Source organism: Pezoporus occidentalis, unplaced genomic scaffold (assembly GCF_034315485.1).
Source record: "Pezoporus occidentalis ecotype Australia unplaced genomic scaffold, CSIRO_AGI_Poc_V1 ctg418, whole genome shotgun sequence".
Taxonomy (NCBI): Eukaryota; Metazoa; Chordata; class Aves; order Psittaciformes; family Psittacidae; genus Pezoporus; species Pezoporus occidentalis.
Genome location: NW_026915745.1, coordinates 90,786 through 102,978, shown reverse-complemented (window position 1 = coordinate 102,978; position 12,193 = coordinate 90,786). Strand labels below are relative to the sequence as shown.

Below are 12,193 nucleotides of genomic sequence, written 5' to 3'. Positions count from 1 at the left end.
CCTCTCCTTTCGCCTGCTGAAAGAGCCCTGCGCAGAAGTCACTCCTCGCCTGATCTTGCTTGTGAAGAGCCTTGCAGCTGACACAATAGTGGGGTTTCTTAGGCTTGCTGGGGATGTGCCAGCGTGGTTTCCTTAGCACTGGAATGCCTCAAGAAGCCATGGTTGCTGATGTAAATGGAACCAAGAGCTTAACACAGCCTGTACTGAAACCTGCTGCTTGTGCCGTGCTGCACAGTGCATTCTTCTTCTGCCCATTCTATTTAAACCTGGTTTGCCAAGCTTTAACCAGCTTGAATGGGTTGGACTCTTCAGTGCAGAAAAGATAGCCTGGGCTCTGCATAGAGGAGCCTGTGCTCCTCTGCGCAGCAAGGGTTGCTCTATGGGGCATCATCCCTTTGAGCTGGGCACAGGCTGGGGTTCTAGAACTGTGTTTGGGATGCACACGTGCAGATTTAGAATCATAGAATCATAGAATAGTTAGGGCTGGAAAGGACCTGAAGATCATCCAGTTCCAACCCCTTGCCATGGGCAGGGACACCTCACACTAAACCATCTCACCCAAGGCTCTGTCCAACCTGGCCTTGAACACTGCCAGGGATGGAGCATTCCCAACCTCCCTGGGCAACCCATTCCAGTGCCTCAGCACCCTCACAGCAAAGAATTTCCTCCTTAGATCCAATCTAAACTTCCCCTGTTTCAGTTTGAACCCGTTACCCCTTGTCCTGTCACTACAGTCCCTAATGAAGAGTCCCTCCCCAGCATCCCTATAGCCCCCTTCAGATACTGGAAGCTGCTCTGAGGTCTCCATGCAGCTCCAGGCTGAACAGCCCCAACTTCCTCAGCCTGTCTCCATACAGGAGGTGCTCCAGTCCCTGCTCATCCTCGTGGCCTCCTCTGGACTCGTTCCAACAGTTCCATGTCCTTTTCATGCTGAGGACCCCAGAACTGCACCCAGTGCTCCAGGTGAGGTCTCCCGAGAGCAGAGCAGAGGGGCAGGATCACTTTAACGAGGTGCTCTGGTTCCCACTGGCCAGGCTGTACGAAGCAAGCAGCAGAGCTCCTGGGGCTGCTGCTGGAGGCTGCCTGCGGGCAGCCCCTTTGTCAGGAGCCCTGCAGTTTGGTGGGAGCTCAGCCGGTGAGGTGCCAAGTGGCGCGCACTGATTTGAGGCTGGGTAGAAGGTTAACAGTGGTATTGCTTTAATTGGAGTAATGGGACCCTGTTATGGGGCCGTTTAACGGGAGCTGCCCTAGAGGAGGTGCTCGGTGCTGCTCTCAGATGGCTGTGATTTGTGTTTCAGGTTTCAGGGCTGAGGGAAAAGCAGCGTGTTTTGAGCAGGCATCGCCCTGGGCTCTTGTTTCTGGCTCTGGAATTGGGGGTGACATCCTTATGAAGACACACTTGGGGCTGCCCCTTTGGCACGTGGGGAAACCCGGCCCGCTCGATGCCTCCCCTCTGCTGTTTGGATTCCAATTGGTTTTACTTCTCTTTTACTTTTGTTTGGGGAGCAAGCTTTGAGGTGCCAGCGCTTTCAGCAAGATGCCTTCCTTTGTTTCATCATGGATAATCTTTGTGCTCATCCCACTCTGATTTGGAATAGCATTTTCCCATCTGGAAATACATAATTACTGTGCTACTGTGCGGTGTGAGGTGCCAACTAGGTTAGTGCTGTTAACACTGTGTTTAAGGGAAGGTCAGAGTTGCATTCCCATGCCTGAATCCCTTGTGTGAGCAGTGTGCTTGATCAATAGATAAGGGAATAATTGCTCTTAACTCTTTCTTCTCCCGTTCTTCCATCTAATTCAAGAGCCTGGGATTTAATTACACAAAGTAACTTCAGGTACAGCTGGACTGGAACGGGCTGCGCATCCAAATTGCTCTTGTGGATGGGTTTGCCAAAGGTATTGCCGTGGTGTCGGGTTTGGAGGAGTTACCAGCAAGGAGCAGTTGGCTTAGGTTAGGAAAATCAAAGTTTCAAGAGAATGACCAAGTTTTGGCATCCGAGAGCCAGGAAGGGATGAGTGACAGGAATCTTGGTAAACCCAAGGGAAAACACCGTTAGCCTTTGGAGCTGTGGGTGGCTGTGTACGTGTGCCGAAGCACCCCGCAGCAGGATAGGGGGCTCTCGTTGGGTGCCTGCGTGGCTCTGGTTCTGTTTTGATCCCTGCACTAAAACCAGCCTGGATGTGGAAAACCATCTGCCCGTGCCAGCCTGTCTCCTGGAGGAGGTGCTCGCTGTGCGCAGGGGCTCGGAGCAGGGCCGGATGGAAGCTTCTCAGCGCTCACCACCCTGATAAATCAGTGTCTGCCTTAAGGGAGGCAGTGATTTACCTGCCTACGGAGCAAGTGCTGAGTCACGGGGCTGTTTCCCTTGCACGGAGTTTAGTCATATCCTGGGAAACCTTAGTGTTCGGTCCCATGGGAGAGGGGTAGGTTTGTGTCTTTGGTCTGAGCAGTGAAGAGCTGTGATTTTCTGCTGTTATTCAGGGCAGAATCACTTCATCTGGAGGCTGTAAATGCCCTGTGAGGTGCCTGGCTTTACTCAGCGCAGGCTGTGGGTATTATGGACAGGTGTTATTCCAGTGCGTTGTTCTGATGCAGGACTAGGATAAACGCTGATCGGTGCTCCTATGTCTACGTTCACATTCTTCTCATTGACTCCTTATTAAAAATAGATGCAAATATCTCTCTTGCATAGATTTTGTAAAACCCTATTGGTGACAAAGCCTTGGGTTGGTGCCCTTTGGAGCATTCAGAATGGAAAATGCCTTTTTTTTCCCTATGCCAAGCTGTTGCTATTTAAAAGATTCCCCCCCCCACAATGGGGTTTCATGCAAGATTTGTTATTTTTATAAGGGATTAAGCTATTGATGTGCATGTGTTGCTTTTCTGGACAACATGTCAGATTTACACACCCGTACTTAGCAATATCTCACATAAAGTTGGTGTTCAGTGATAGTATTTTGCAGGTATTAGGAGCAGCCAGCAGGGCCTGTGTTTAGCAGGGTTATCAACAGAATTTAGTGATGTATTTCAAGGTTTGAAGGGGGTTTGGGCATTTTACCTGTGGTAAAGGTGGGTGTTGCTCACCGATAGCATGAGTTGAGTTGCTGAGGCCCAACGCATCCTGTTATCCCAGGTGAGCATCTGAAAGGCAAAGTGCTTCTGGCCTCTCGGCTCCTCCATGCAGATGAGCTCCAGGTATGGCTTGAAGCGTGGCTCCGTGCTCATTTGAGCTGCTTTGAAGAAGCTGAGAACACCGGGGTCACATCGATGGGGCGTGAACCACGCACAGTCACGAGTGAGGACGTCCTGTCTGCTATGAACAGAAGACCCAACACCAGTGTCGTACATGGACAAGAGGCTCTTTTCTTTACAGTGTCTTTTCTTATGGGGAAGGGGGGGTCCTTCAGGTACAATTGATCTGGTGACATCTCCTTGTCATGGGTCACCCCTTGCCCATGCACACAAAGAAGGCTGAATCTGTCCTTAGCTCACCCGGTTGGCACCTGTAATGCATGGGCCCACACGGGTGACTGGAGGGCAGTGGATCATCCGCAGCTCTCAAGTACTGGTCTAAAGGGATTTTCAGTATAGTTCCGATAGTTGGGTTGATTGTTTAAAGGTGGAACAACAAAACACGTCCCAAGGTTTAAGGCACGCAGTGATTTGTGATGCCGTGACCTTAAATGACACGGAGCAAAACCCAACCTTGACTCGTGTTCTCCTGAAACAGTCCCTGTTGAGATTACAATAGTTCTAGGTTGGTCAAGCAACATCTATAAGCCTTTTGAAAAGGAGTTTGGGAAGTGTGGAACAGAGCCCCCGCAGTGCTGGAGCCAAGAAGGCTTGTTGTGTGTATAGGAATTAATGTGGAGCTGATCTGTCTGTGAAGCTTTTGGTACTGAAGCTGCAGCAGGATAATGCTGGTGCTTAACAAACACAGCTTTGTAAGACTCGCCGGGTGCTTTTCGTGTTCTTAACGGGAACAGGATGGTGCTGTTAAAGGGAAAGTGCAAAGCACAAACCTCTTCTGTTTCTCTTGGGGTGTTCTGGTGATGCACGGAGCGAGGAAGGCTTCCTTTCGAGGAGTCAGTGCCTTGGTTCCGGAGGGCACCGCGGTGCAGGCTTTGGTGTTGTCTTCAAGGAGGAAACCTGCCAGACGGCTTCAGCCAAAGGAAGGAGGAGGGGATCTTTGAGGCTGCGTCATCGTTTGGCCTCAGACAGAAAGAGGCAATTGTCTGAACTTGTTCCAAACACGGCTTCTGTGCTGGAGTCCCAGGCAAAGAGCGTGAGGAGCGCGAGAGCATTGAGCAGGTAGGGTCTGCCTGAGCACCCAGCCCTTGCTGAAGGGTTCCAGGGTTGGCTTTGGGGTTGCTGATGCCACGCGGGGGGAGCGCAGGATGCCTGGAAGTTGTCAACCATGCAGGAGACAGAAGAAAGGTGGCAGTGACCTGCAGGTACATGAATGCGTGGCAACAACAAGTTCTTAGCTATGTGCTGTGCTGCGCTGATGGGTTTGATGCCTGTTTCCTGCCTAGGCCATAGCAGAGCCAGTCCTAAGGGTTGAAGTGCCTTCCTTCCCCATTTTGGACCTCCCAACCGTGCCCCCTAACGCTTCAGGCCCACTCACGGACCCTGTGTGGAAGCGGCATGCAACAAAAGAACGTTGGGGACTTCCAGTTGCATTTCATTGCCAGCAGTTTGGTGCCTGCTTCTGGCCAAGGGCAGGAAAGCCCAAACCAAGCCCTTTTGGGCTGTGCTCCTTCAGCAGGAGTTTGGGGTGATAAACGTAGGGGGAGATGATGCCTGCCGTGTGCCTTGAGGTGAAGCAGGGGAGTGGGCAAGAAAGGCCAGGTCATTACAGGGGTGAGACCTAAAACACAGATGCAGTGGGGCTAACAGAGTCGATATTCTCTTTGTTGCAATCCTATTGCTCTTAGACAAGCTGCCTGTGTTTGGGGGCTGACGGAGCCGTTTCCACCATTCTCCATCCCTATAAACTCCTGGCAACATCACCGTTGCGTGATGGTTTTAAGCCCAGAAACCTTTGTTTTCCCAGCCGCAATCCTAAGCTTCCCGATTTGCCTCCTTTGGAGGCTTTGCTGGGGAGATGCTGTGCGCTACGTGATCGTTCGCCTGGATTCCTCCTCTGGAGTTAATGATGGTTTTGTTGGACAGTAAATGAATCAGCGTGCTCCTTCCAGGGGGAGGGAAGGGGAGCGAGGATGTTGAAAGAGGAGCGTTGTCTGCGCGTAGCAGGATTAGCTGGTGTTACCACCTTGCGCTGATGGAGCACCGCGGGCTGGAAGGAGGTGAGCATCTCTAATTGCTGAAAAGCAGCCTGGCGTCACAGGGCGGCGAGCCTGGGGCTCTCAGCTTCTCCCTCCCCTCATTTGGGTGTAGGTGGAACCTCCAGGCTAAGGGCAGCAGCTCCCCAGGCTTCCTCCTGCTCAGGGTACGCCCAGACCCCTCTGTTTGTGGCCGTCTCTTGCACTCGCCGTGGTCGGAGCATCCGGATGGGGTTTGCGTGGGGAGGATCAGTTCTCATTTCCTCCCAAGGAACTGGGGGAATCCCAGGGAAAAGGAAGCTCAGGATCCACTCTGGCCTGTGTTCCCTAGGGAATTCTGGTTACGCAGAGCTCCTGGATTTCATCACCACGGTGTCTGCAGTCAGGGCATTCCAAGGCAGGGAAAAGCTGCTCCCCAGTTGAACTTGTCTCTGCAGACCATCAATCCGGAGTTGTTCCCTATGCTGAATCCACTCTTGCCTGTTTGCAAGGCCAGCTGTGTCTTGAGGGTGTCTTGAAATCCTTCTTTTCAGGCTGTGGAGAGAACAGATGAAATAGGGGGAAGAGGGTTGAAAGTGGGGGGGGAATGGTGTGGGTGATGCACAGCAAGGTGAGGGATTCCTGGAGCAAAGCAGTGCTGGTGCCAGGAAGCTTGCTCTGGGAAGCTGCTCCATCCAATGAGCAGGAAAACTGAGCTGGTGGCTCTGCAGGAGCACGTTTCTCATGCGTTGGGGCGAGTTACCCTCTGTCAGCAGCGGAGCTTTGCCTTTGGGATGCAAGAACACTGAGTGGGTCACAGGGAGCAAATGGCACGGAGGTGCTGAGCAGGGTGGTGGTGCTGGGGATGGGCTGTGTGAGCGCGCAGCCTGCACCGGGGCCCTGTGGGAGCTGAAGATGCTGCTGCACCTGAGCTGCCGGTTGCTGTCATTGCCATGGAGCTGGCAGGAAGGAAGGGGAGCCTGGTCCTCGGCAGCTTGGCTTTAGAAACACAAACCCAACCCTGTGACGATGCCTGAGAACACATTGGGAGACAGGAGTTAAAATCACGGCACGCAAGGGTCCTGGTGGCAAAAGGGTCTTGACTGAAGTGATGCTGAGGCTGTGCTTTCTTCTGAGGTGCATCCCACTTCCTTAGCAGGGCCCAGCCATCACTAGGGTACGGTTAAATACAGACTGCGAGGGAGCAGAAGCAGTTGGAGCTGGGAGAGGGCCAGAAGAGCTGCGCAGTGCTCGCGTTCGTCATTTCTTTCCTAGGAAAGAACGAGCGAAGGCACCGTTTTCAAGCTGTGTTTGCAGCTCTCGTGTGCTTTCGTTGCGACGCTGCATCTCGTGTCTGCGCAGAGAGGGGTTGTGGTTCTGGGCTTGGTTTTTCGGGTACCTGGAGGAACTCGGCCCACCAAGCATCCCAAGGCATCAGTTTATGGCAGCGGGGTTGAGGAGTTACCGGGTTTATGTAGTAGGAGTGAATGGCTCTCGGGGTTGCCAGTCCCATTGTCTTGGTGCTCTTCCTGTTGCTGTGATTTATGGGCCTTGGTGAGGAAGTCGGCATTTCTGTTCGGATCCAGGCTTTTCCATTTCCTGGAGATAAGCAGGGAAGGGATGGGGGCGAGAAAACCTCTCCCATGGTGATTCTGTGCTTTGATTTGGACTACGGATGACTAGAGAGAAGAGGCTTTACCCACTAAATTCACCCCACTCGTGCAGTGCATTAAAGGGACGCTCACTTCCAGGACTGGAGGTGTCATTTTTGGGTGTAACTCTTGTGGTTGTAGTAATCAGATCCTAATTTGAGGCCTGTCACCCATAGCTACACACACACTTCCTTAGGGAGAGCCTTCTGTTACCTTTTTGGCTCTCAGTCCTATCTCCCCTCAGCTTTAAGCTCCCAATTGCAAGCCTGTGAGCCAGGATGCCTGCACTCCCATGAGGATGGGTTTGCTTTAGTAGGATATTAGTGTGGAATGAGTGGTCAGAGAGAATTCCAGTGCATGGAGCCATAGGATGCCATAGCACTTCAACTGAAAGCGCCGGTGTTTGTTCAGAGCATCCTGGGGTTCCTTAGTAATTCCAAGAGCTTTGTGGCAAGTGTTTCCTTGCGTGTGGTGGGTAACCACCGGTGTCATGAGCCCCCCATTGAGCTTGGTGGAGAAATGAAGCACCCAATAACAAGCTGCAGACAAACCTCAACAAGGCACAAGCCCTGCGCGGGTCGGGGTTTCCTGCCCTCCTGCCACCCAAAGGAGCCAGTGGGGGGCATTGGAGAAGATGGAGAGGCAAAGCTCGGGGCAGCCGATGGGTTTGGTGGCTCAGGATGTTACCCTGCCGGCGCTGAGTCCGTGCGGCGCTCTCTTTGTGAAGGTGTGCGTACCTGCCTCCCGAGCGGTGTATTGCAGCCAGTACATGCATGCAACATGAACGCTTGGCTTGGCGTTTCCAGCGCTCCGTGGACGGGCTCATTTTGAGCTGCTGGCTTTGTTCGGGCTTGCTGGCGCCTGCCTCAAGCTCAGTGGGGCAGGAGGGAGGTAAAACGTTGTGTGCCGGTGCCCTCCCTCCGCCGAGCCCCGCGGGTACCCGGCCCCGGCAGCTCAGCCCGGGCCGTTCAGGTGATGCTCGCGTCTGCCTGTCCTCCCGTCCTGCGTTCCCTCTGCACCCATGTCAGTGCTGCAGAGTCACCTTCATAACCAAAGGGGGGCCGTTAGGTGCAGCGTTTTAGCAGAGACACTGGGTTTGTTCAGAGCCTTAGAGCCTAAGCCCTTTAATCACCTTTCCTGCTGTGGCCTCCAGACCGGGCTGGATGTGTCTGGCAGCAGGATGCTGTATGGCAGCAGCAGGTCCAGTGGCCTGTGCTGCTCAGTGTCATGCAGTGATCAGGCTCATAGCAAAGCATGCGTGCTGTTGGTGATCCCTGCTTTCTTGTACCACAGACGTGGGCTTATTTGGTGAGCAATACCAAATGGTTCAGGTGTGGTACGTGCGTTCGGTCGCTTCCAGTCGAAGGGTTGCAAGTGCAGCTCAGGCTGCAGAAAGGCTTAAATCACTGCAGGGCTTTTTAAGGTAATCCCGTCAGGTTTCAGTCTTTGTTGTGGGTGTGATGTGAGAAAAGGCAGGAGGCAGATGGTCCATCTCCAGGATCACATCAGGTTTGCAAGGAAGGGGAGAGTTTCCTGCTGCTTGCCTCACGCTTCTTGTCTTCTTCTTCTTGTTTTTGCTTCTATGGAGCATCTGCTGCAGGCTTCTCCCAGCAGGCACAAGAGTGGGATTACAGCTCCTACCAGGTTAATAAACCCACAACCCCTTCAGTATTCACCGAGTGTCAAACAGACGTGATGCTCTGGATCATAGGTCGTGCTGCTGGGCGGCAGTCTAGAAGCTGCCTCTGTTCATCCTTGCTTGGTATTCAGAGGTGCCTTAAACAGTTCAGGACCAGGCTCTGGATCTGCACTTCCCCTTTGCTTTCTTGTTTGGGAATTACTCCCTTTTGTTAGCATAAACTGGCTTTGTGGTTCTAGAATATTTTCATGCACTCCCTTTTTAGGATTCCATCGCTTTGATATTGCATTTAGATAGCTGTTCTGATTCAAATTACTGCATTTAAATAGTGCCTATCCCTGATCCCAAGGGAAAGTTTGGTGTTCCATAGCATGGCGGCTTTGAAAGCGTGATGTGCTCGCATTTCTTTGGCTTCAGGTTTTCTTCCCCAGCTGCACTGCTGTAGTTAGGTGGGACTGAAAGGAAAAGCAGACAAACCTCAACCTGAAAACCACCACATGGCTAAATGGAGTTTTCTTGCCTTGCTTTTAGGGGACATCACGCAAAAGGGGTATGAGAAGAAGAGAGCGAAGCTTCTGGCTCCGTACGTGCCGCAAACCCAAGGTAAGTGCTTGTTCCAGTTGGCACAAGAAGCCTGTGTAGCCCTGGCATCAAGGGGATCTGTGAACTCTTCGGTTTCCCTTGCTGTCTGATCATCACACTGTGGAGGTTGCATGGGTGCTGTGAAGCCGTGGGCAGCATTTTGCCTCTAGTTCCCATGTGCAGGTTGAACGTCAGGGATTCGTGGCAGTTGCAGAGCTGTTTGGTGGCTCTCTGCAGAGCTCTGTGTGTTTCAACCCCTCGTGTGCCCTCCCTTCATCTCCCACGTAGATAAATCCCATCCTCCTCCCTTGTCAGCTGAGAGCTCGGGGGCTTTGAATCATTCCCAAAGTGTGAGGTCCTGGAGGATCATTCTTGAGAGCTTCTTTAAACCGCAGAGCTGGGCTGGAGCGCATCCTGCTTCCAGCCTCTGAATTCCTTGATGGAGGAACAGGAGGATTTTCCTCATTTGGGGGTTTATTGGACCGGAGTGACTGAATTCATCCACTTTGAACCAAACACAGCTGATGGAAACCAAGATGTTGTTTGTAGGATAATTGTAAACGGAAGGACGTGCTGAAAGTAGACCCAATAGTGGGGATGCTTGCCCAAAACAACTGCACTACCGATACACTGAGATGCTTACCCATTAAAAACTAAGGTGCCTGGCTCTTAGTCTGGGGGGTGAATGGGGACGAGATGCAGTTGTGACTGGATTTACTGTCCTTTACTGACACTGAGCTGCTGCCAAAGAGGTTTGAGAGGGTGAAGGCTAGAAGTGCCTCTCTTGACCGCCAGCACCGCATCCCTGGGGAAGGTCCTGCTGCAAGGACAGCACCTCTTCTTCCCGTTGCTTGAGGAGCATGAAAGGACTCTGCCACTCCAAAGCACTCGATGGCTGCATTCCTGCTCTCCTCCATCCCAGTTGGATCTCAGCTTCGTTTTGCTTGTGTAGTCAACCGAAGCCGGTGCCTGTTCTCTTGTCCAAGGCTTATCCCTATAGTGGGTGCCTAACGCACCCGAGAGTGGTGTGTTCTGTTTGAGTTCACACACTGAAGGTAGCAAGGCAGCAGAAATGGGGTTTCAGCCTTCAAATGTGAGGTTTTGGTAAGAGCAGCTCTCCGAGGACTTCCCCCTAAGCAGGATGTGGTGGGAGCCTGAAGGCTCGGTCGCTGCCTTCGTATTGAAGCAGTTTCTGTTATTTAAAGGCACCAAAAAGCAATGCACGTGAATAACCTCTCCTTATGGCCTTTAGGAGGAGGGATTTGTTAAGCAGGTTTTGCTGTCAGTCCAGCGTGTGAGTGTGCCCCGGTGTTGATCCTGAGCCTTAGGAGGGAATGTGGGCTCCCTCCAGCCAGCCAAGTGCTGCCTGGGGCTCCAGACTTGCTGTTGTGCTGGAGTCTGATGGGGGCAGGAGCTCTATGAGTTGCTTTCGGTGTGACAACAGGATCTTGTGCCCCTCGTGCCTGTCACTGCGCACACGTTTGCTCTGCTGGTGTTTAGTGGGGAGGAAAGCAAGCGTTTGGACTGCCTGCGGCCCTGCTGCTTGAGCTGGGGTGCTTCTGAAAGCTGGGGATCAGGAAGAGCCACAGCCAGCTCCGGGGGCACCAGTTAAGATGGGATTTGGAGCACTGCGCTGGCTCAGCCCTCCAGCTTTAGTTGTGCATCTTGCATCCCGTTGCCCCCCCCCGATCTGGGAATCTCCCGTTGTAAACCCTGTGTCCGTCATGCGCGAGGAATTCGGCATCAGGTCACTTGGTTAACGAGAAGACAATTAATTCAGGCCACAACGGGGGGGGGGGGATAAATCTACTGCTGGCATTTGGGGCGTTCCAGTTCTGCCAGCACCTCCCTGATGTCAGCTAATGGCCTGTCTCCATTTCAGATGGGAAATGAGGCGAAGGCAGCTGCGGGGACGTGTCAGGGCATGTCAGCGTTGTCATTTGGGAGATGCTGATTGCTAAGTGCAGGCTCCATTCACATTGCCTCTGGGAGCTTGCCTCATTACTGGGGAGTGAAGGCAGCGATGTTAATTACCTAAAGACACAAGTTTTCCTGGTGCAGCATCCATTCCTGTCCACGGAGCTCAGGTGATGAGCTGTGATACCAGGCTTGCTGCCTCGGAAGGGAGCGTTTCAAGCAGCTTCCCAGGCTGGGATGTGAAGGAATGCTGCTGGTTTCCCTGCTGCTGAACCAAACCAGGCAGGCTCAACCCACGTTACACCACTAAGAGCAAACTGCTGGCATCCCATCCCCAGTGCCTTCCTGGTACGTGTAACTGCAAGAGGTTTAACCCTAAAGCCTTCTGGAGCAGACTGGGGCTGGCTGCCTTGGGGCGTTGCTTCTATGGGAGCATCACTGACGTTTGTGAGCACCAAAACGTTTTCTTTCCCTATGGAAAACCACAGCACGGTGGGAGTTTGTTCCTGGGTTGAAAAGTGCTCTTTGAAAGCGCCTCTTGGAGCTGGTTTGGGCTGCAGGTTGCAGGCAAGCCTCTGCCGAGGGGAGCAGCTCCTGCCCGGATTGATTGCTCCGTATCTGGAAAAGCATTTGCAGCAGTGCAGCTGCAGCAGTGCAGATGCAGATGCCTTTGCCAAAGGAGCAGCCCTTGCCCAGAGACCGGGGCAGAGAACGTTTTGGTGCTGTTGAAGATCCTGCATTCGCTTCCTGTGCTGACTGCAAAGGGAATAACGTCCACAGAGCACCTTCAGCGTGGCTGCTGGGGCGCGCTCGCGCCTCCTCCCTGTTGTTGTGGTGCGGGTAAAGCAGATCCATCTTTGGGGTAATACCCAGGGCTAGATCAATGGAACACCTGAATTCCCACCTCTTGCCCTGTACAAGGCAGAGCTGAATCCCTGGAACTGCTGCAGAGGTCCCTGAATGTCCTGAATCGGGTGAGTTTCCAGCTTTCCCAGTAGGAGAAGGCAGCTTGCTGCTGAGCAAGGGCTGTGTCCTGTGTTCTGGAGGTGCTGTTGAGGCTGACCTGTGAACCCGAGATCCTCCACTTTCTTATTTCCATGCTATTTAGCTGTGGCTTGAAGAAACCCATCTTGTT

The 12,193-nt window shown here is 52.9% G+C and overlaps 1 protein-coding gene across 3 annotated transcripts in view; it reads left to right on the top strand.

Moving 5' to 3' along the window:
- DIP2B (disco interacting protein 2 homolog B) overlaps nucleotides 1–12,193 on the top strand; it is a 64,335-nt gene that overhangs the window by 17,705 nt on the left and 34,437 nt on the right. For all 3 annotated transcript variants that reach the window (XM_062634170.1, XM_062634169.1, XM_062634168.1), the window contains exon 2: nucleotides 9,091–9,162. In XM_062634170.1, coding sequence (XP_062490154.1) covers nucleotides 9,091–9,162 — 72 coding nt within the window. The remainder of the gene's footprint in view (nucleotides 1–9,090; nucleotides 9,163–12,193) is intronic.